A 21,213-nucleotide genomic window follows, 5' to 3' on the forward strand; every position below is an offset into this window, starting at 1 on the left:
TTGCTTTTTGCTACTACCATATGAAAGAAAAGAGCACTGTATCCCACCCACTCCTCACCCTTTCACACACATGCACACTGGGCTGGTTTTTGTGTTGGAGGCGGGCTCCCGACGCCAGGCAGAAAAGGCGGGGGGGTAACCCACCTCGACTTTTTACACCCCGCCCCTCCCAGAGTGATCCTCCAGTCTTTTAACCTCTAAGTATCCTGCACCAGGATCCCCGTCCCTTTAAAGATGGGGATCCCACCTCCAGGCGCTGCCGGCCAATCAGAGGGCCGGCATCTCAGCAGTGTCGGCAGCACCACCGTTAACATTTACAGGGGTTCCCAGGAAGTTATCAATATTTACAGGAGATGCCCAGGAGTGTATCAATATTGACAGGGTGTCCTCAGGAATGAATAACTATTGATCGGGCTGCCCAGGAGTGTATCAATATTGACAGTGGGTACCCAGGAGTGTATCAAAATGGACAGGAGATGCCCAGGAGTGTATCACTATTGACAGGGGGTGTCCAGGAGTGTATCAATATTGACAGGAGATGCCCAGGAGTGTATCACTATTGACAGGGGGTACCCAGGAGTGTATCAATATTGACAGGGATGCCCAGGAGTGTATCAATATTGACAGGAGATGCCCAGGAGTGTATCACTATTGACAGGGGGTGCCCAGGAGTGTATCAATATTGACAGGAGATGCCCAGGAGTGTATCAATATTGACAGGGATGCCCAGGAGTTTATCAATATCGACTGGAGGTCCCAGGAGTGTACCAATATTGACTGAGGTGCGCAGGAGTGTATCAGGATTGACAGGTGGTGCCCAGGAGTTAATACATATTGACAGGGTTGCCCAGAAGTGTATCAATATTGACAGGGATGCCCAGGAGTTTATCAATATTGACAGGAGATGCCCAGGAGTGTATCAGGATTGACAGAGGGTGCCCAGGAATTAATACATATTGACAGAGTTGCCCAGAAGTGTATCAATATTGACAGCGATGCCCAGGAGTTTATCAATATTGACTGGAGGTCCCAGGAGTGTATCAATACTGACTGGAGGTGCGCAGGCGTATATCAATATTGATAGGGGGTGCCCAAAATATTGACAGGAGTTTGCCCAGGGAGTTTATCAATATTAATAAAAGTTCCCAAAAAGTATCAATATTTACAGTTGGTTCCGATACAGAATTGTTTTAAAGGACGGGAGCAGTCAGTTTTCTCTGCATTAGCTCCTGTGAATCCCTTTCACAGGGAGCCTTTTCAGCTCTGATAGGTGAACTGAGGTATCAGGTTCAGGACCAGATGGTTTAGCTTCTCGGAGGTTGCCCCCAGCCCCCAAAAACAACACTGACATCTGTGCAGCAACGGTTAAGAAGTGTGCAGACCTTGTTTTTGACAAAGATTTTTCGCTGTATTTGACGCCATGTCCGGTTGTAGGGTGGGTGGAGCGCCACGTCGGCAGCGTTGAGCCAGGACAGAGCTGGAGCTGTGAGCAGCCGAGAGGCTCGGTGAGACCGAGACCGGGATTGGGACTGGGACCGGGGTAGCGGCGTTATCCCGATCAGAAGAGCAGAGTCGGAGAGGGGAGGAAGGCACAGAATGGTGAAGGTAGGAGCAGGAGGGCTGCCCTCGGCTTTGTGCCTCAGCTTTTTATTTTCTGTCATCACAGAGAGAAAAACAACTTTTTCGTTGTTTTAAGTTCTCAGATTTGTAGTTTTAAATTGTTCATTTTAAAAAAAACTGATCAGAACAGTTCGTTGCAATACTAAAAAATAGACGAGTTCCAGAATGTTCTTGTTACCCTATTTCCAAAGAGTGAGAGAATTGATGGACTGTTTTCCCAAAGTAAATGTTGAAGAAGCTGAGGATTTTCACACGAAGAACATGTTGGCAAATGTTTACTTTTGTTTGGAGCTGGAGAGAAGGATATTTGTCACTTGCACGGTGTTCACACGAGGTGAAAGCGCTATGATTGTGCATCTCGGTGCACTTTGCACAACTGTGTGGTGTGTTTGCAAACAAGTCAAAGAAGGTTATCTAAACACTTTTATTTTGTGTCCAGTTCAAACTCAGTTTGCCCCATCCCGTCATTCCAGCTTCACAGTGACATGTCAGCAGTGCCATGTCACCAAGGGAAAGATCTCAGTCCGATCGGGCGGTTAGGTAGGGTCTGTTGCGGGAATTGCCTTTGTTTCGGTGTTTCATCTCTTTGTTTTGTGCCCTTCATTTTTTTTTGCACTGAGTTTACAGCAGCTGTCGTTGGATTGTTCTGCGTTGGCTGTTAAACCTGTTGCTATCGGTGGTTTAAAGCACCACGGCTCAACATGGGATCTCAGGTATCGAGTGGCAGATGCAAGAGGTTGCATCTCAGTTGTTGACACATATTGGTGGTGGGGGAGGGGGGAGGGGGAGGGGGGGGGGGGGGGGGTTCTGTTAGTTGGCAATTGTTCTTGGAAAAAGTTATTTGGGACCCTGTAATGAATGCCCTTTCTTGCCTAAAGGGGAACCAGTCGATGTGGTATATTTAGATTTTCAAAAGGCATTCGATAAGATGTTACACAAAAGGTCATTAAAACAGAATCACAGAATTGTTACAGCGCAAAAGGAGGCCATTTGGCCCCTCATGTCCGCACCGGCTCTCTGAAAGAGCAACTCAGTTCCATTCCCCTGCCTTCTCCCTGTAACCCTGCACATTCTTCCTTTTCATATAACTGTCTCATTCCCTTTTGAATGCTTCAGTTGAACCTGCCTCCATCACATTCTCAGGCAGTGCATTCCAGACCTTAACCACTCGCTGCGTGAAATTTTTTTTCCCTCAAGTCAGTTTTGCTTCTCTTGCCAAATACTTATACAAGATAAGGACTCGTGGGGTTGGGGTAACTTATTCGCACAACAAGACAATTCGTTTAAGGACAGAAAACTGGGTAGGAATAAAGGGGTAATTTTCAGGTTGGTAGACTGTTATAAGTGAGGTACTGCAAGGATCAGTGGTGGGGCCTCAGCTATTTACAATCTATATCACTGACTTAGACAAAGGGACTGAGTGTAAATGTATCCAAGTTTACTAACAATACAAAGCTAGGTGGGAATGTGAGCTGTGAGGAGGACAGAGTCTGCAAAGGGATATAATTAGATTAAGTGATTGTGCAAGTAGATGGTAGATTGAGTATAATGTGGGGAAATAGGCTATCCACATTGGTAGGAAGAATAGAAAAACTTAGTTTTTCACCAATTAAATAAAACGATTAAATGTTGTTCAGAAGGATTTGGGTGTCCTTGTGCACAAAACACAGAAAGTTAACATGCAGTTCACTAAGCAGTTAGGAAGGCAAGTGTTATGTTGGCCGTTATTGTATGGGGTTTGGAGTTCAAGAGTAAGGAAGACTTGCTACAATTGTACAGGGCTTTAGTGAGACCACACCTGGAATGCTGTGTACAGTTTTGGTCTCCATATACAAGGAAGGATATACTTGCCTTTAGAGAGAATGTAACAAAGGTCCACTGGATTAATTTCTGCAATGAGAGAGTTGTCCTATGAGGAGAGATTGAGTAGGGTGGGCCTTTACTCTCTGGAATTTAGAAGAATGCGAGGTGATTTAATTGAAACATATAAGATTCTGAGAGGGCCTGACAGATGCTGAGAGGGTGTTTGTCCTGGCTGGGGAATCTAGAATTAGGCGGCATAGTCTCGGGATAAAGGGAACAGCCATATTGGACTGAGATATGGAGAAATGTCTTCACTGAGGGTTGTGAATCTTTGTAATTCTCTACCCCAGGGGCTGTAGATGCTCAGTCGTTGAGTATATTCAAGGCTGAGAGCGATAGATTTTTGGACTCTAAGGGAACCAAGGGCTATGGAGATTGGGTGGGAAAGTGGAGTTGAGGTTGAAGATCATCCATGATCTTATTGAATGGAGGAGCAGTCTCTGGGCCATATTGCTTATGTTCTCTGTGCAGTGACAGCAAGGATCCTATCCACTTAAGCTTACTAAACACACGTCCACAGTTCAGAGCATCTAGTCATTAAACAGGAGGACTTCCTTCCAACTACCTGCAATATTCAAGGCCAAACTGGATTGAAATGGATTAATGAGATAAAGGGAAGGTGGCAGTGATGGGTGGCCACTGTTTGTTTGTCAAGACCTATCCTTACGCTTCTACCTGGCCTGTACAGTTGGTGATAATTAAGTCTGTTACACAGCACTGAACTTGAACATCCGGAACATCAACAACAACAGCTTACATTTGTATAGTACTTTTAATGTATTAAAATGTCCCAAGCTGCTTCACAGGAGCATTATCAGACAAAATTTGACATCAAGCCACATAAGGCGATTTTAAGACACATGGCCAAAAAGATGTAGGTTTTAAGGGGCATATTGAAGGAGGGGAGAGAGGTAGAGCGATTTAAGGAGGGAATTCCAGAGTTTGAGGAGAAGACAGATGAAGGCATGACAGGTGGTGCAATGAAAATTGAGGATGAACTAGAGGCTAGAATTGAAGGAGTACGGAGTTCTTGGAGAATTGTAGGGCTGGAAGAGGTTACAGAAATAGGGATGGATGAGACCATTGAGGTATTTGAACCTGAGGATAAGGTTTTAAAATTTGAGACAATACAACATGGCTGTCATGTTGCAAGTTGCTTCACATGCTCCTTCTACTCAGCTGAGGGCAGATGTCTATCTTGAAACTTGATTAGATTCTGGGGAATCAAAGAATTGCTCTTGTGACTCTGAACCTCCAGCTGGTGGAATCATTGCTCATTGGGGAAAGCTGTGTGTCCATACTGCAGTCAGGAGGATGGTGGCATTCACACATGGTACAGTGAATCATACTGCTTCCCATGCTTCTGGTGAGGACTTTTTGATACCTGACATCTACCTAGTTCAGGCCCAAGTTCCACAGTTGCCAATCATCTTGGTCTTTGCAGCTAGTACTTCTGGCATACAGAAACATGCAGAGGCATTTCCAACTGGGCTCCACTGTGTACATAATAGCTAGAGGCAGTGATACTGGACTTGAGTGACTGCAGAGCAAGAGACGAGGCAGCGTGGCAGGTAATGATTAATAGTTGCTTCTCAGGCACGCCCTCAGAGACTGTAATAACAGTCAGGGAGGAGGATCTGGCAGCTGGAATGATATACCTTGCAAATTATGGTGGATTTCAAAGAGTGCTTGCAGCAGGCACTCTGGTTAAAGTAAGTATTGTCCCTCATAGTACATTTCTGTGTGTTTGGAATTGAATATCAACCATGGCTCAGTGGTAGTACTGTCACTTCTGATTCAGAAGGACATGGGTTCACGTCCCAGTCCAGGACTTGAGCACAAAATCTAAGCTGACACTTCAGTGCAGTACTGAGGGAATGCTGCACTATTTGAGGTGCATTTTTTTCAGATGTGATATTAAAGAAAGGTCCTGTTTGCCCTCTCAGTGTGGACATAAAAGATCCCATGGAGTCTCCCTGATCCCTGGGCCAATGTTAATAAAACAAAACAGATTATCTGGCCATCATCAGGACGTCCCAAAGCACTTTACAGCCAATGAAGTGCTTTTGACGTGTAGTCATTGTTGTAATGTAGGAAACATGGCAGCCAATTTGACATAGCACCTGCCAAAATTAGTAATTTGATAATGGCCAAATAATCTGCTTTAGGTGTTGGTTGAGGGACAAATATTGGCCAAGACGCTGGGGAGAACTCCCCTGCTCTTCTTTGAAACAGTGCAATAATTAACTGGGGGAAAGCCAACTTTAATGGGTAAGAATGGACCTGGGCTGAATAAAATTGATTCAAAGGTTGGCAGGAAGAATGGTAGCTGAACAATAGGCTACCTTCAAAGAAGAGATAGTTCGGGCACAGTCAAGGTATGTTCCCTGTAAGGGGAAAGGTAGGGCAACCAAATCCAGAGCTCTGTGGATGACAAAAGAGATAGAGATTAAAATGAGGAAGGAAAACTGTGCTTATGACAGATGTCAGGTGGATAATACAATGGGGAATTAGGCTGAATATAGAAGTTTCTGAAGGGAAGTGAAGAGGCAGATAAGAGAAGCAAAGAGAGAGTATGAAGAGAGATTGGTGGCTAACATAAAGGGGAATCCCAAAGTCTTCGATGGGCATATAAATAGTAAAAAGGTGGTAAAAGGAGGAGTAGGGACAATCAGAAACCAAAAAGGAGATTTACATAGAGACAGGGCGGAATTGCTGAGGTGCAAATTAATACTTTGCATCTGTCTTTGCCAAGGAAGAAGATGCAACCCAGGCATGGTGGAAGAGGAATACCATAGAAAGATTTAAAATTGATGAGGTATTATATAGGTTGTCTATACTTCAAGTTGATAAAGCACCAGGACCAGATGGGATGGATCCAAGGATACTGAGGAAAGTGAGAGTGGAAATTGCAGAAGTACTGGTAATTTTCCAGTCTTCCTGAGACTAGAGGGTGGTGCCAGAGGACTGGTGAATTGCAAATGTTACACACGTGTCGAAAAAAGCATGTAAAGATAAGCCTAGCAACTACAGGCTAGTCAGTTAACTTCACTGGTGGGGAAACTTCCAGAAAGAATAATTAGGGACAAAATTAATAGGCACATGGACAAATGTGTGTTAATTGAGGAAAGCTAGCACAGATTTGTTAAGGGAGATTATGTTTAACTAACTTGCTGGCGTGTTTTTGAAGAGGTAACAGAGAGGGTTGATGAGGGCAATGCTGCTTTTGTGGTGTACATAGACATCCAGAAGACATGTGATACAGTGCTGCCCAATAGACCTGTGAACAAAGTTACAGCTCATGGAATAAAAGGGGCAGATTTAAGGTAAGGGGCAGGAGGTTTAGAGGGGATTTGAGTAAAAATTCTTTCACTCAGAGGGTGGTTGGAATCTGGAACACACTGCCTGAAGAGGTGGTAGAGACAGGAACCCTCACAACATTTAAGAAGTATTTAGATGAGCACTTGAAATGCCATAGCATACAAGGCTATGGGCCAAGTGCTGGAAAATGGGATTAAAATAGTTAGCTGCTTGATGGCTGGTGCAGACACGATGGGCCGAAGGGCCTGTTTCTGTGTTGTATAACTCTATGACTCTATGCACAAACCTGGGGGATTGAGAGCTTCCTTGCTGGGAGGGAGTGCTTTCTCCATCACTGCTGTGGGATGGTGCAGTGGTTAGCACCACAGCCTCACAGCTCCAGTGACCTGGGTTCGGTTCTGGGTACTGCCTGTGTGGAGTTTGCAAGTTCTCCCTGTGACCGCGTGGGTTTCCGCCGGGTGCTCCGGTTTCCTCCCACAGCCAAAGACTTGCAGGTTGATAGGTAAATTGGCCATTGTAAATTGCCCCTAGTGTAGGCAGGTGGTAGGAGAATGGTGGGGACGTGGTAGGGACTATAGGATTAATGTAGGATTAGTATAAATGGGTGGTTGTTGGTCGGCACAGACTCGGTAGGCCGAAGGGCCTGTTTCAGTGCTGTATCTCTCTATGACTGCTTAATGTGGAATGCTGAACAATTTGATTTGAAGACTCTTAAGCCAGGTAGTATTGAATTTAACCATATGACTCTTCACATATTCTTCTTCCCATTGAGGATACTCACCATTGTGTTGTGTGGCACTATCACCATGCTAAATGAGATAGATTTTGAACAGATCTAGCAACTCAAATCTGGGCATCCATGAGGCGCTGTGGGCCATCAGCAGCAGTAGAATTGTATTCAACTACAATCTGTACCCTCATGGCCCGGCATATCCCCCATTCTGCCATTACCATCAAGCTGGGGGACCAACCTTGGTTTAGGAGGGCATGCCAGGACGAGCACCAGGCATTCCTAAAAATGAGTTGTCAGCCTGGTAAAGCTACAACACAGGACTACTTGCATGTCAAACAGCGGAAGCAGCATGCAATAAACAGGGCTAAGCAATCCCACAGCCAACAGATCAGATCTAAGCTCTGCAGTCCTACCACATCCAGTCGTGAATGGTGGTGGACAAGTAAACAACTAACTGGAGGACATGGCTCCACAAATATCCCCATCCTCAATATGGGGGAGCCCAGCACATCAGCACAAAAGACGAGGCTGAAGCATTTGCACCCATCTTCAGCCAGAAGTGATGAGTGGACGATCCATCTCGGCTTCCTCCTGAAGTCCCCACCTTCACAGATGCCAGTCTTCAGCCATGCAATTCACCCCATGTGATATCAAGAAACGGCTGAAGGCACTGGATACTGCAAAGGCTATGGGCCATTACAACATTGCAGCAATAGTACTGAAGACCTGTGATCCAGAACTGGCTGCGCCCCTTGCCAAGCTGTTCCAGTACAGCTACAACACTGGCATCTACCTGACAATGTGGAAGGTTGCCCAAGTATGTCCTGTACACAAAAAGCAGGACAAATCCAACCCAGCCAATTACCGCCCTATCAGTCTACTCTCAATCATCAGCAAAGTGATGGAAGGTGTCATCGACATTGCTATCAAGCGGCACTTGCTCAGCAATAACCTGCTCACTGATGCTCAGTTTGGGCTCAGCCAGAGCCACTCAGCTCCTCGCCACGTTACAGCCTTGGTTCAAACTTGGACAAAAGAGCTGAACTCAAGAGGTGAGGTGAGAGTGACTGCCCTTGATATCAAGGCAGCATTTGACCGAGTATGTCCTCAAGGAGCCCTAGCAAAACTGGAGTCAATGGGAATCGGGGGGAAAACTCTTCACTGATTGGAGTCATACCGAGCAGAAAAGAAGATGGTTGTGGTTGTTGGAGGTCAATCATCTCAGTCCCAGGATATCACAGCAAGGGTTCCTCAGGATCGTGTCCTAGGCCAAACCATCTTCAGCTGCTTCATCAATGACCTTCCTTCAATCATCAGGTCAGAAGTGGGGATGTTCACTGATGATTGCACAATGTTCCGCGCCACTCGAGACTTTTCGGACACTGAAGCAGCCCATGTCCAGATACAGCAAGACCTGGACAACATCCAAGCTTGGGCTGATAAGTGGCAAGTAACATTCGTGCCACACGAACGCCAGGCAATGACCATCTCAAACAAGAGAATCTAACCATCTCCCCTTGATGTTCAATGGCATGAGCATCACTGAATTCCCCACTATCAACATCCTGGGGGTTTCCATTGCCCAGCAACTGAACTGGAACAGCGATATAAACACTATGGCAACAAAAGCAGATCAGAGGCTGGGAATTCTGTGGTGAATAACGCACCACCTGACTCCCCAATGCCTGTCCACCGTCTACAAATCACAAGTCAGGAGTGTGATGGAATACTCTCCACTTGCCTGGATGAGTGCAGCTCCAACACCACTCAAGAAGCTCGACACCATCCAGGACAAAGCAGCCCGCTTGATTGTCACCCCATTCATCACCTTCAACGTTCATTTCTTTCATCACTGATACACACTGCAGCCACTGTGTACCATCTACGAGATGCATTACAGCAACTCACCAAGACTCCTTCGATAGCACCTTCCAAACCCGCAACCTCTACCACCTAGAAGGACAAGGGCAGCAGATGCACAGGAACACCACCACCTGCAAGTTCCCCTCCAAGCCACACACCATCCTGACCTGGAACTACATTGCCGTTCCTTCACTGTCGCTGGGTCAAAATCCTGGAACTCCCTTCCTAACTGTGGGTGTACCTACCCCACATGGACTGCAGTGGTTCAAGAAGGCGATACACCAGCACCTTCTCGAGGGCAATTAGGGATGGGCAATAAATGCTGGCCTAGTTAGTGATGCCCACATCCCATGAATGAATGAATATTTTTAAAAATGACACGTGTGTCACTGATGAAAGGAAATAAATTGCTGTTCGTCTTCCATAACTCTTGACTTATAAGATGTTGAATGGATGTTCTATATTTTGGTACTTGGGTCAGGAGCATAGTTTCCTGTAAAACCAGAAAATTGGCTGTTTCTTTGCCAGCTGGTTTTTCCATGATCTAATTGAATGGCGGACAGACATGAGAGGCTGAATGACCTCCTCCTGTTCCTTTGTTCCAGTCTTGTACTGGTTTTTGCTTGGTGCAGTTGAATATCAGCATATGGCCATTAAACAAAGCTGGGTGTGAGGTCTGCTGAGTTCCCTACATTTCTGTGTTTGCACTATGGCATGGGATGAGGGGGCATTTTGTCTTTGCCACACCTTTGCCCTTGCCTACACATTCGGAGTCTGAGCACAGATCAGTATGTGTAAAAGATGTGTTACATAGTCAGTCATAGATCGGACCTCTGGGAAAAGTAGTCTGGATGATGACTCTAGGGAAGGGTGTGTAGATATTCTGGGTCATGTCATTATCAAAAAGGAGGAGGTGCTGGGCGTCTTGCAAAGCATTAAGGTAGATAAGTCCCCAGGGCCTGATGGGATCTACCCCAGAATACTGAGGGTGGCAAGGGAAGAAATTGCTGGGGCCTTGACAGAAATCATTGTATCCTCATTGGCTACAGGTGAGGTCCCAGAGGTCCTGGAGAATAGCCAGTGTTGTTCATTTGTTTAAGAGGGGTAGCAAGGATAATCTAGGAAATTATAGGCTTGTGAGTCTTACATCTGTGGTAGGGAAATTATTAGAGAGGATTCTTCGGGACAGGATTTGCTCCCATTTGGAAACAAATGAACTTATTAGCGAGAGGCAGCATGGTTTTGTGAAGGGGAGGTCGTGTCTCACTAATTTGATTGAGTTTTTTGAGAAAGTGGCAAGGATGATTGATGAAGGAAAGGCAGTGGATGTTATCTATATGGACTTCAGTAAAGCCTTTGACAAGATCCCTCATGGCAGACTGGTACAAAAGGTGAAGTCACACGGGATCAGAGGTGAGCTGGCAAGATGGATACAGAACTGGCTCGGTTATAGAAGACAGAGGGTAGCAGTGGAAGGGTGCTTTTCTGAATGGAGGGCTGTGACTAGTGGTGTTCCGCAGGGATCAGTGCTGGGACCTTTGCTGTTTGTATTATATATAAGTGATTTGGAGGAAAAGGTAGCTGGTCTGATTAGTAAGTTTGCGGACGACACAAAGGTTGGTGGAGTTGCGGATAGTGATGAGGATTGTCAGAGGTTACAGCAGGATATAGATCGGTTGGAGACTTGGGCAGAGAAATGGCAGATGGAGTTTAATCCGGACAAATGTGAGGTACTGCATTTTGGAAGATCTAATACAGGTGGGAAGTATTCAGTAAATGGCAGAACCCTTAGGAGTATTGACAGGCAGAGAGATCTGGGCGTAGAGGTCCACAGATCACTGAAAGTGGCAACGCAGGTGGATAAGGTAGTCAAGAAGGCATACGGCATGCTTGCCTTCATCGGTCGGGGCATAGAGTATTAAAAATTGGCAAGTCATGCTGCAGCTGTACAGAACCTTAGTTAGACCATACTTAGAATATTGTGTGCAATTCTGGTCGCCACACTACCAGAAGGACGCGGAAGCTTTGGAGAGGGTAGAGAAGAGGTTTACCAGGATGTTGCCTGGTCTGGAGGGCATTAGCTATGAGGAGGGGTTGGATAAACTCCGATTGTTTTCACTGGAACGAAGGAGGTGGAGGGGCGACATGATAGAGGTTTACAAAGTTATGAGCGGCATGGACAGAGTGGATAGTCAGAAGCTTTTTCCCAGGGTGGAAGAGTCAGTTACTAGGGGACATAGGTTTAAGGTGAGAGGGGAAAAGTTTAGAGGGGATGTGCAAGGCAAGTTCTTTACACAGAGGGTGGTGAGTGCCTGGAACTTGCTGCTGGGGGAGGTGGTGGAAGCAGGTACAATAGCGACGTTTAAGAGGCATCTTGACAAATACATGAATAGGATGGGAATAGAGGGATACGGTCCCCGGAAATGCAGAAGGTTTTAGTTTAGACAGGCATCAAGATCGGCGCAGGCTTGGAGGACCGAATGGCCTGTTCCTGTGCTGTACTGTTCTTTGTTTTTTGTTCTGTCTCTGCCCCAGCAGAACATGGCAGAGTAATAATTTCAGAAGTGTGAGATGTTTGTGAGAGAGAAGCATTGTCCTTTGGTGCATCACCAGGTTAGTACAGTGGTGGGGGTTGGTGTTGGTGCTAATGGTGAACTCTGACATGCCTGACATTACGAATACATCTGTTTTTCTCTTCAATTTCATTCTCCCCCCCCACCACCCCCCAACCCCCACCCCTTCTCTTTGAAGGCACTGATTTTCACTGGGACTCTATTTCATTATTGGTTCACAGTTCAGGCAGCTCTCCCAAACCTCACACAAGTGGCCATTCCTCATATGTGAATGTAGATCTCAAGTGTGAGCAGAGTTTCGATCATGAGTTGGGGGAGAAAGAAGAAAACAACAAAATAGCTGAGGTGAATCAATTTATATCTGCCTGTCTCTATCTCTCAAACACGTACATAACACACACAAATATATACACATGCACAATTCACAAATATATACACAAAGGCATATGTATGTATATATACACATACAATGTACATGTATACATACATGCATAAACATAACACATGTAGATTCATACATGCACATATTTACATACACAATCCAACAGGGATAGTGATCAGCAGTAGGATCCTTGTGTGATTTGATGTTTTCCTACCCTCCCTTGCTCAGCTTCGCTCTGGCTATTTCTGCTGCCTGCAGTCCTGCCCTGGTTGAGATCAACTGACTCAGGACAGACAGACCAGGGATTTAATCTGGGACTTTCCTGCTCTCTATATAGTAGTTGGTGTCATCACCAACTGAGCTATTTGGCAAGTTAGTCTTATCATCCTGGTTTTATTAAGATCCGCCCATTCGTTACTTTACTATGTAGCTAGTATTTAACCAGGATATTAAGTAAGCTGACTGCAGTGAAGGGTGTCACATATTTTGCATTGGTGGTCAGTTTTAGAGGAGGGCAGGAGTTACCTCTGCTCTTTGCACCCTTCCATCCCCTGAGCCCATCTATCACAGAGACAGACAACAGAGGTTAGTGGTGTCAATCAGTTCTCAGACACCACTGTGAACACATAAATAACCTTCACAATGCCACGACAACCTAAGAATTTACATAGCATTTTTTATTATAAAATATCTGATGCACTCTTTGACTCCTGTTTATCTGATAAATGATGAATTCTGTGAGCAAGAGGGAGTCACTGCTCTAAAATATAACCAGGGGACTACTTTGCAAAGCTGTGAGGTTGGAGATTTAGTCCAGGCCCTGTTCACGAGTGCTTCAGGTGTACAGGAGAACTAAGGTTTATTAGTTATGTGGCTGATCCCCAGTGGCTTTGGGAATAAGCTGCGTGTTCATGCAGGCAAACCCGGTGGGTCCCTACTCCACAGTATTTTTAGTTCCCTTTGTTGGTGGAATTACCTACTGTAATTGAAACTGGTGCCATCTTAATTTTCCTCCAAAGAACAGTACAGCACAGGAACAGGCCGTTCAGCCCTCCAAGCCTGCGCCGATCTTGATGCCTGTCTAAACTAAAACCTTCTGCACTTCCGGGGACCGTATCCCTCTATTTCCATCCTATTCATATATTTGTCAAGATGCCTCTTAAACATCGCTATCGTACCTGCTTCCACCACCTCCCCCGGCAGCAGGTTCCAGGCACTCACCACCCTCTGTGTACAAAGACTTGCCTCGCACATCCCCTCTAAACTTTGCCCCTCTCACCTTAAACATATGCCCCCTAGTAACTGACTCTTCCACCCTGGGAAAAAGCTTCTGACTATCCACTCTGTCCATGCTGCTCATAACTTTGTAAACCTCTATCATGTCGCCCCTCCACCTCCGTCGTTCCAGTGAAAACAATCCGAGTTTCATCTATCTCACATGCTAATGCCCTCCAGACCAGGCAACATCCTGGTAAACCTCTTCTGTACCCAAAAAAAAAAGAAAAGAAAGACCTGTATGTTGGTAAGTGTCGGCCATGGTTTAGTACGAGCACCATTTGCCTCTGAGTCAGAAGATTGTGGGTTCCATTCCCACTCTGCGACTTGAGCCTATAATCCAGGCTGATACTCCAGTGCAGTATTGAAGGAATGCTGCATTGTCAGAGGTGGCATTTTTCAGACAAAGTAATTATCGACAACGCAGCCGGCAGTTGACGTCATCAGACTGTGCCAATCTGTGCATATGCGCAGATTGGCTCCTACTCTCTGTGCATGCGCTGCGTTCCGCATTGCCAGGACTGGTTGGCGCATGCGCAGATTACGTCATCGAGTAATGTGCGCAGAGCATGGGGGTGGGGGAAGTGGGAAGAGCGCAGCCGAAGACCTTGTTGATGGCAGGTGAACTCTCCTCCTTCCCCCACCCCCACCCCCACCCAGCCGCCTGCTCCCCCCCCCCCCCTCCCCGGCCCCCCCGTTCGCTCTCACCCACTCCCACCCCCCAGGCCCGCCCGCTCGCTCTCACAACCCCCGGGCCCGCCCGTCTGCTCCTGCCATTGTGTGCTGCCATGTGTTTAGGTTGCCTTCGTGTGATTATTTGAGCAGCGCCATCTTTAGTTCTGGCAGCTGCGGACGTCGCAGACTTTGGCTTTTTAGTAGCACAGGCTGCATTCGCGCATGTGCCACTGCAGCCCCACCTAGTGGTAGCATTGTCAGCAAATGCAGCCTTTTTCAGATGAGACATTAAATTGCAGGCTACGTGCTCCTTCAACTGGGTGTTAAAGATCACCGTGCAGTATTTCGAAGAAGAGCCGGGGAGTTCTCTGTGGTTTCCCGGTCAATATTATTCCTCAATCAACATTGCTGAAACAGATTATCTGGTCATTATTTGATTGCTGTGTGTGAGATCTTGCTGTGTGCAATTTGGTTGCTGCATTTCCTACATTACCACAGTGACAACACTTCATGGGCTGCAAAGCACTTTAGGAGGTCCTGAGTTTGTGAAAGGTACTATAGAAATGAAAGTTCTTCCTTTAAAAAGTATTGCAAACCATACTAAAAACAGAAAATGCTGGAAATACTCAGCAGGTCTGGCAACATCTGTGGAGAGAGAAACGGAGTTAATATTTCAGGTTGATGACCCTTCATCATCGACCTGGAACGTTAACTCTGTTTCTTTCTCCACAGGCTCTGCCTGACCTGAATATTTCCAACATTTTCTGTTTTATTTCAGATTTCCGGCATCTTTTGTGTTGAGAACCATACTTTTGTCCATTAAATGGGTTCCTTTTCTCGCCTCGCCTGCTTTTTTTCCCTCCCCCAAATGTATCAAGTCCCTGGTGAAGTTCCAGTTCACAGTTTCCAGGCACCAGATGCTTCTTCCTTCACCTTTCCAAGTGACCATTATTCACGTGCAAGACTGGACAGTGAGTTTCAGCAACCTGACTGTGGGATCATCTGTCCTCACCCAGCATCCATAATCTGTGCATTTGCTACAGGGGTTAGATGTTAACGATCTGCCCTTTTTAGTTTTTAAACACTAGTTCACAGGCCCAAAAAGTAATCAAAAAGGCTAATAGCATGTTGGCCTTTGTCTCAAGGGGACGGTTAAACAAAAGTGAGGAAGAGCCATGGTCAGAGCACATCTGGAGCACTGCATTCAGTTTTGGACATTGCACTGCAGGAAAGATATATGTTGGTTTTTGAAGAGGTGCAGCCCAGATTTACCGGAATGACACTGGGGCTTAAAGGGTTAAATTGAGGACACGTTACATAAACTTGGCTTCTATTTGAGTGTAGTGGTCTCATCGAGGTGTTTAAAATAATAAAGGGATTTGATAGGGATGATATGTAGAAACTATTTCCTCTGGGTAAAGGAATCCAGAACAAGAGGACATAATCTTACAATTAGAGCCAGGCTGTTCAGGAGGGAAATCCGGAAGTTAGGCTCAGCTTCACACACAGGGTAGTGGCAATCTGAACTCTCTCGCCTAAAGGCTGTGAAAGCTGAGGGACAATTTAAAGTTTGAAGACTGAGATGAATAGATTTTTGTCTTAAGTAATGATAGCAAGGGAAATGGGGCAAAGGCATTTCAGTGCATAATGGTTGGCGCTGGATGCTTTTTTTTGGGGACTGAAGTTGAGCAAAGAAAGGGACCTGGAGGGTAATTTTCACCTTCACTGCCTGGATACTAACATAGAATCTTAGAAAATTTGACACAGGAGGCCATTTGGTCCATCTTGTCCGTGTCAGTTGGTGAAGAGCTACCTAGCCTAATCTCATCTTCCTGCACTTGGTCTGTAGTCTTGCAGGTCACGGCTCTTCAACTAGACATCCAAGTACTTTTTAGATGTGGTGAGAGTTTCTGCCTCTACCATCCTTTTCTGACAGTGAATTCCAGATCCCTACTACCTTCTGGGTGAAAAAAAATGTTGTCTCATCTCCCCTCTAATCCTTCGACCAATTACTTTAAATCTATCACCCCTGGTTTTTGGTCCCTATTTACTCTATCTAGGCCCCTCATAATTTTATGCAACTCAATTAAGACACCCCCCAGCCTTCTCTGTTCCAAGGAGAACATCCCCAGTCTATCCAATCTTTCCTCATAGCTAAAATTTTCCAGTCCTGGCAACATCCTCGTAAATCTCCTCTGCACCCTATCCAGTACAATTCCATCTTTCCTCTAATGTGCTGATTAGAACTGTAAGCAGTACTCAAGCTGTGTTGTATACAGTTATAGCATAACCTCCCTGCTCTTACAAAGAACAGTACAGCACAGGAACAGGCCATTCGGCCCTCCAAGCCTGCACCGATCTTGATGCCTGTCTAAACTAAAACCTTCTGCATTTCCGAGGACCGTATCCCTCTATTCCCAACCTATTCATGTATTTATCAAGATGCCTCTTAAACGTCGCTATCGTACCTGCTTCCACTACCTCCCCCGGCAGCAAGTTCCCGGCACTCAGCACCCTCTGTGTAAAGAACTTGCCTCGCACATCTCCTCTATACTTTGCTCCTCACTCCTTAAACCTATGTCCCCTAGTAACTGACTCTTACACCCTGGGAGTGGAAGGTAATGTTTCAGGTTGATGACCCTTGCATTTTATGCCTCTGCTAATAAAGGACAGCAAGCCATGTACCTTCTTAACCACCTTATTGACTTGTCCCTCTACCTTTAAGGATCTGTGGGTGTACACTCCAAGGTCCCTCTGTTCTTCCTCACTACTCAGTTTGTTGCATTTATTGTATATTCCCTTGCCTCGTTACACCTCTTAAAGTGCATCACCTCACACTTCTCCAGATTGAATTCCAATTTCCACTTCTCTGACCAGGCCATCTATATTGTTAAATTCCAGAAAGCTTGTTATGGAAGGATAATGCTGGAGCCTATCTTTATTCAGTTTCACATTTATTGTAAAGAGTAAAAGGATTACAAACACGTAGCTCCTCACTCAAACTCTTCACCAGTCTTAGTAGGTGTCTGCTTATAAGTGCTCAAGTAAGACCCCAATTAACACCCTCTACCTGCATATAATCAACAGTTGATGCATAAATAACAGATATTTTCCTGCAGTCTAAAGCTTTCCTCCTCACGTGTCAACCACATGGTCAATTTTTGTATCAATTGCCGACTTCTTTATCATGGCCCCTACATTTGAGTCTAAATCATAGATCTAAACTACAAAAAGCAGGGAACTGAGTACGGAGCCCTCTGGAACCCCACTGGTAAGAGCCCTCCAGTCACAAAAACACCTGTCAGCTTCCCTTTTTTGCCTTACCTTACCCTCTATGCACCTTGTCATCCAGGGGCTCTAGATTTGGCTTTCCTACGCATTTCTTTATGGGATGATGTTTATTCTGAACCCCTTGAATGTCTCACATTACTCTGACTCTGATTTATCTTCAAGTAGCTGTTTACAGTCCACCTTTGGTAAATCGCTTCTCAGCCTAATAAAATTGGCCTTCCCCGAATTTAAAGCCTTTACTCCTATTTTATCTTTGTCCTTTTCCATTACTCTGCTAAATCTAACCTGGCAGAGTGGATCATCTAATATGATACAAGCCAACTGATTTTCATCCTGTTGATTTCCATGCGATCTACATTGGGCAGGTTACATATGTCACATAAGAAACAGAAGCAACAATATGCCATTCAGCCCTTCAAACCTATTCCACCATTCTTTATGAACATAGCTGATTTTCTACCAGGTGCCTCAACAGGCAGAAGATTCACTCAATTAGGTTATCACAAAGATTGGCCGTGTGGTAGATAGCGAGGAAGATAGCTGTAGGCTGCAGGAAGATATTGATGGTCTGGTCAGATGGTAAGAAAAGTGGCAAATGGAATTCGACCCGGAGAAGTGAGGTGATTCATTTGGGGAGGTCAAACAAGGCAAAGGAACACACGATTAATGGGAAAAGTACTGAGAAGTGTCGAGGAAGTGAGGGACCTTGGAGTGAATGTCCACAGATCCCTGAAGGTAGCAGGACAGGTCGATAAGATGGTTAAGAAGGCATATGGAATGCTTTCCTTTATTAGCCAAGGTATAGAATATAAGAGCAGGGAAGTTATACTGGAACTGTATAACTCATTGGTTAGGCCTCAACTTGAGTACTGTGCGCAGTTCTGGTCACCTCATTACAGAAAGGATGTAATTGCACTAGAGAGGGTACAAAGGAGAATTAGGAGGATGTTGCCAGGACTGGAAAAATGCAGCAATGAGGAAAGATTGGATAGCCTGGGGTTGTTCTCCTTCGAACAGAGAAGGCTGAGGGGAGATCTGATTGAAATGTACAACATTTTGAGTGGCCTGGATAGAGTGGAGGTTAAGGGCCTATTCATCTTAGCAGAGAGGTCAGTGATTAGGGGGCACAGATTTAAAGTGATCGGTAGAAAAATTAGAGGGGAGATCAAGAAATATTTTTTCAGCCGGAGGGTGGTGGGGATCTGGAACTCACTGTCTGAAAGGGTAATTGAGGCAGAGATCCTCAACTCATTCAAAAGGAGTCTGGATATGCACCTCAGATGCTGTAAGCTGCAGGGCAATGGACCAAATGCAGGAAGTTGGGATTAGAATAGGTGAATCATTTTTCGGCCGGCAGAGACATGGTGGGCCAAGTGGCCTCTTTCTGTGTCTTAAACTTTCTATGATTCTATCACCTAGGTAAGGAGAATTACCCCCAAGGTGAGAATGAGAGTATTGTGTGTGTTATAGGTAGACTGAGGGTATTGTAGGAGACTGAAGCTGCTGGAATGTTAGTTTGAACATTCCATTTCTAACTTTGTCTGGGTCACCTTGCAGTTGCCGGATTTGAATAGTTGTGTAACCTTCTGACTCTGGCTAGAACATCCATGCTTCACATAACCAGCATACTTGGAATAACATACTCAAATCCTGAGAGCAAGATCTGAATTTTATTTTTTTCCATTTTAGAGCAACCTCATTAAATGCAGTACCAATTAACACACTGGAACTCACACAGTATCAACCAACACCCGTTGAGTCCCCCCACTACTGAACCCATTTTCATCGAGGATGTTGCCTGTATGGCTTGCGTCTAGTTCACTCCACTTTGATGAAGGGACTGATCTTGCTCAGCTACTGGTCTATGTTGTTTGCTGCCCTCCAATAGCTCACCCAACCCTTTACTTTGTGTGAGCCCATACAATAAACACTGGGGGCAGTGCAGCCACATTCAGCCCTGATTTTGTTTTTTCTTCAAGGCGCCTACACACGTTACTTTCGAAGTTGGTTTCTGAAATACTTTTTATTATGATGTTGAGAATATGTTTCCACTGATGGGGAATCTTGAACTAGGGGACATAGTTACAGAATAAGGGGGAACACATTTAAAACTGAGATGCAAAGGAATTTCTTCTCTCAGAGGGTGGTGAATCTCTGGAATTCTTTACCTCAGAGAGTTGTGGAGGCTAGGTTACTAAATGTATTTAAGGAGGAGGTAGATAGATTTTTGAAATCTCAGAGTCGAGGGTTATGCGGAGCAGGCCCGAAAGAGGAGTTGAGGCCTGGGACAGATCAGCCATGATCTTATTGAATGGCGGGGCAGTCTTGAGGGGCTGAATGGCCTACTCCTGCTCCTACTTCTTGTGTATTCTGATTCTTTCATAGCCCAGCACTGTATGAGATATGTTGGGTGGGTGGAGTGTACAAGTACTTTTTCTGGTCTGTTGTTTCTGCTTGAGTGTTGCCACACAACTCTGTGTTTCTGGGTTGATTTTAAAGAAGGACGTCAAGTCTATTTCTGGGTTAAATTGGAGTCTGAGATTATGAATAGAGCTGCCTTTTTTTATTGTATGGTTAGCAAACTGCTGCAATTCAGCATCATGGAGGAGAACGTGTCAGTGCTGTCCTGTGTTGACTTGTGAGGTTTGTGTTAGTGTGGTACACATTGGCTGTGAAATTTAGATTAATTTTTTTTTAAATTCGTTTACGGGAGGTGAGCATTCGTTGCCCATTCCTAACTGCCATTGAAAAGGTGGTGGTGAGTCACTTTCTTGAACTGCTGCAGTCCAGATGGTGTAAGTATACCCACAGTACTGTCAGGAAGGGAGATCCAGGATTTTGACCCAGTGACAGTGAAGGAACGGCGATATAATTCCAAGTCAGGATGGTGTGTGGATTGGAGAGGAACTTGCAGCTGGTGGTGTTCCCATGCATCTCCTGCCTTTGTCCTTCTAGTTGGTAGAGGTCATGGGTTTGGAAGGAGCCTTGGTGAATTGCTGCAGTACATCGTGTATATGATACACACTGCTGCCACTCTGTGCTGGTGGTGGAGGAAGTGAATGTTGAAGGTGGTGGATGGGATGCCAATCAAGTCGGCTGCTTTGTCCTGGCTGGTGTCGAGCTTCTTGAGTATTGTTGGAGCTGCACCCATCCAGGCAAGTGGTGAGTATTCCATCACACTCCTGATTTGTGCCTTTGTAGATGGTGGACAGGCTTTGTAGAATCAGGAGACGAGTTACTCGCTGCAGAATTCCCAGCCTCTGACCTGCTCTTGTTGGTCTAGTTAAGTTTCTGGTCAGTGGTAACCCCCAGGGTGTTGATGGTGTATTCAGCAATGTTAATGCCATTGAACATCAAGGGGAGTTGATTAAATTCTCTCTTGTTGAAGATGGTTGTTGCCTGGTGCTTGTGTGGTGTGAATGTTACTTGCCACTTATCAGCCTGAGCCTGGATGTTGTCCAGATCGTGTTGCATGTGGACACGACTGCTTCAGTATCTGAGGAGTTGAGAATGGTGCTGAACATTGTGCAAACGTCAGCTAATATTCCCCACTTCTGACCTTGTGATGGAGGGAAGGTCATTGATGAAGCAGCTGAAGATGGTTGGGCCTAGGACAC

The 21,213-nt window shown here is 45.5% G+C and overlaps 1 protein-coding gene across 1 annotated transcript in view; it reads left to right on the forward strand.

Annotated features, from left to right (window-relative positions):
* The first annotated feature begins 1,429 nt into the window (after positions 1 to 1,429).
* LOC137383775 (transmembrane protein 263-like) overlaps positions 1,430 to 21,213 on the forward strand; it is a 58,342-nt gene continuing 38,558 nt past the window's right edge. Inside the window, exon 1 of the mRNA XM_068056955.1 lies at positions 1,430 to 1,605. Coding sequence (XP_067913056.1) covers positions 1,597 to 1,605 — 9 coding nt within the window. The 5' untranslated portion in view covers positions 1,430 to 1,596. The remainder of the gene's footprint in view (positions 1,606 to 21,213) is intronic.

The sequence above is a fragment of the Heterodontus francisci genome, chromosome 25, assembly GCF_036365525.1.
Source record: "Heterodontus francisci isolate sHetFra1 chromosome 25, sHetFra1.hap1, whole genome shotgun sequence".
NCBI classification, from domain to species: Eukaryota; Metazoa; Chordata; class Chondrichthyes; order Heterodontiformes; family Heterodontidae; genus Heterodontus; species Heterodontus francisci.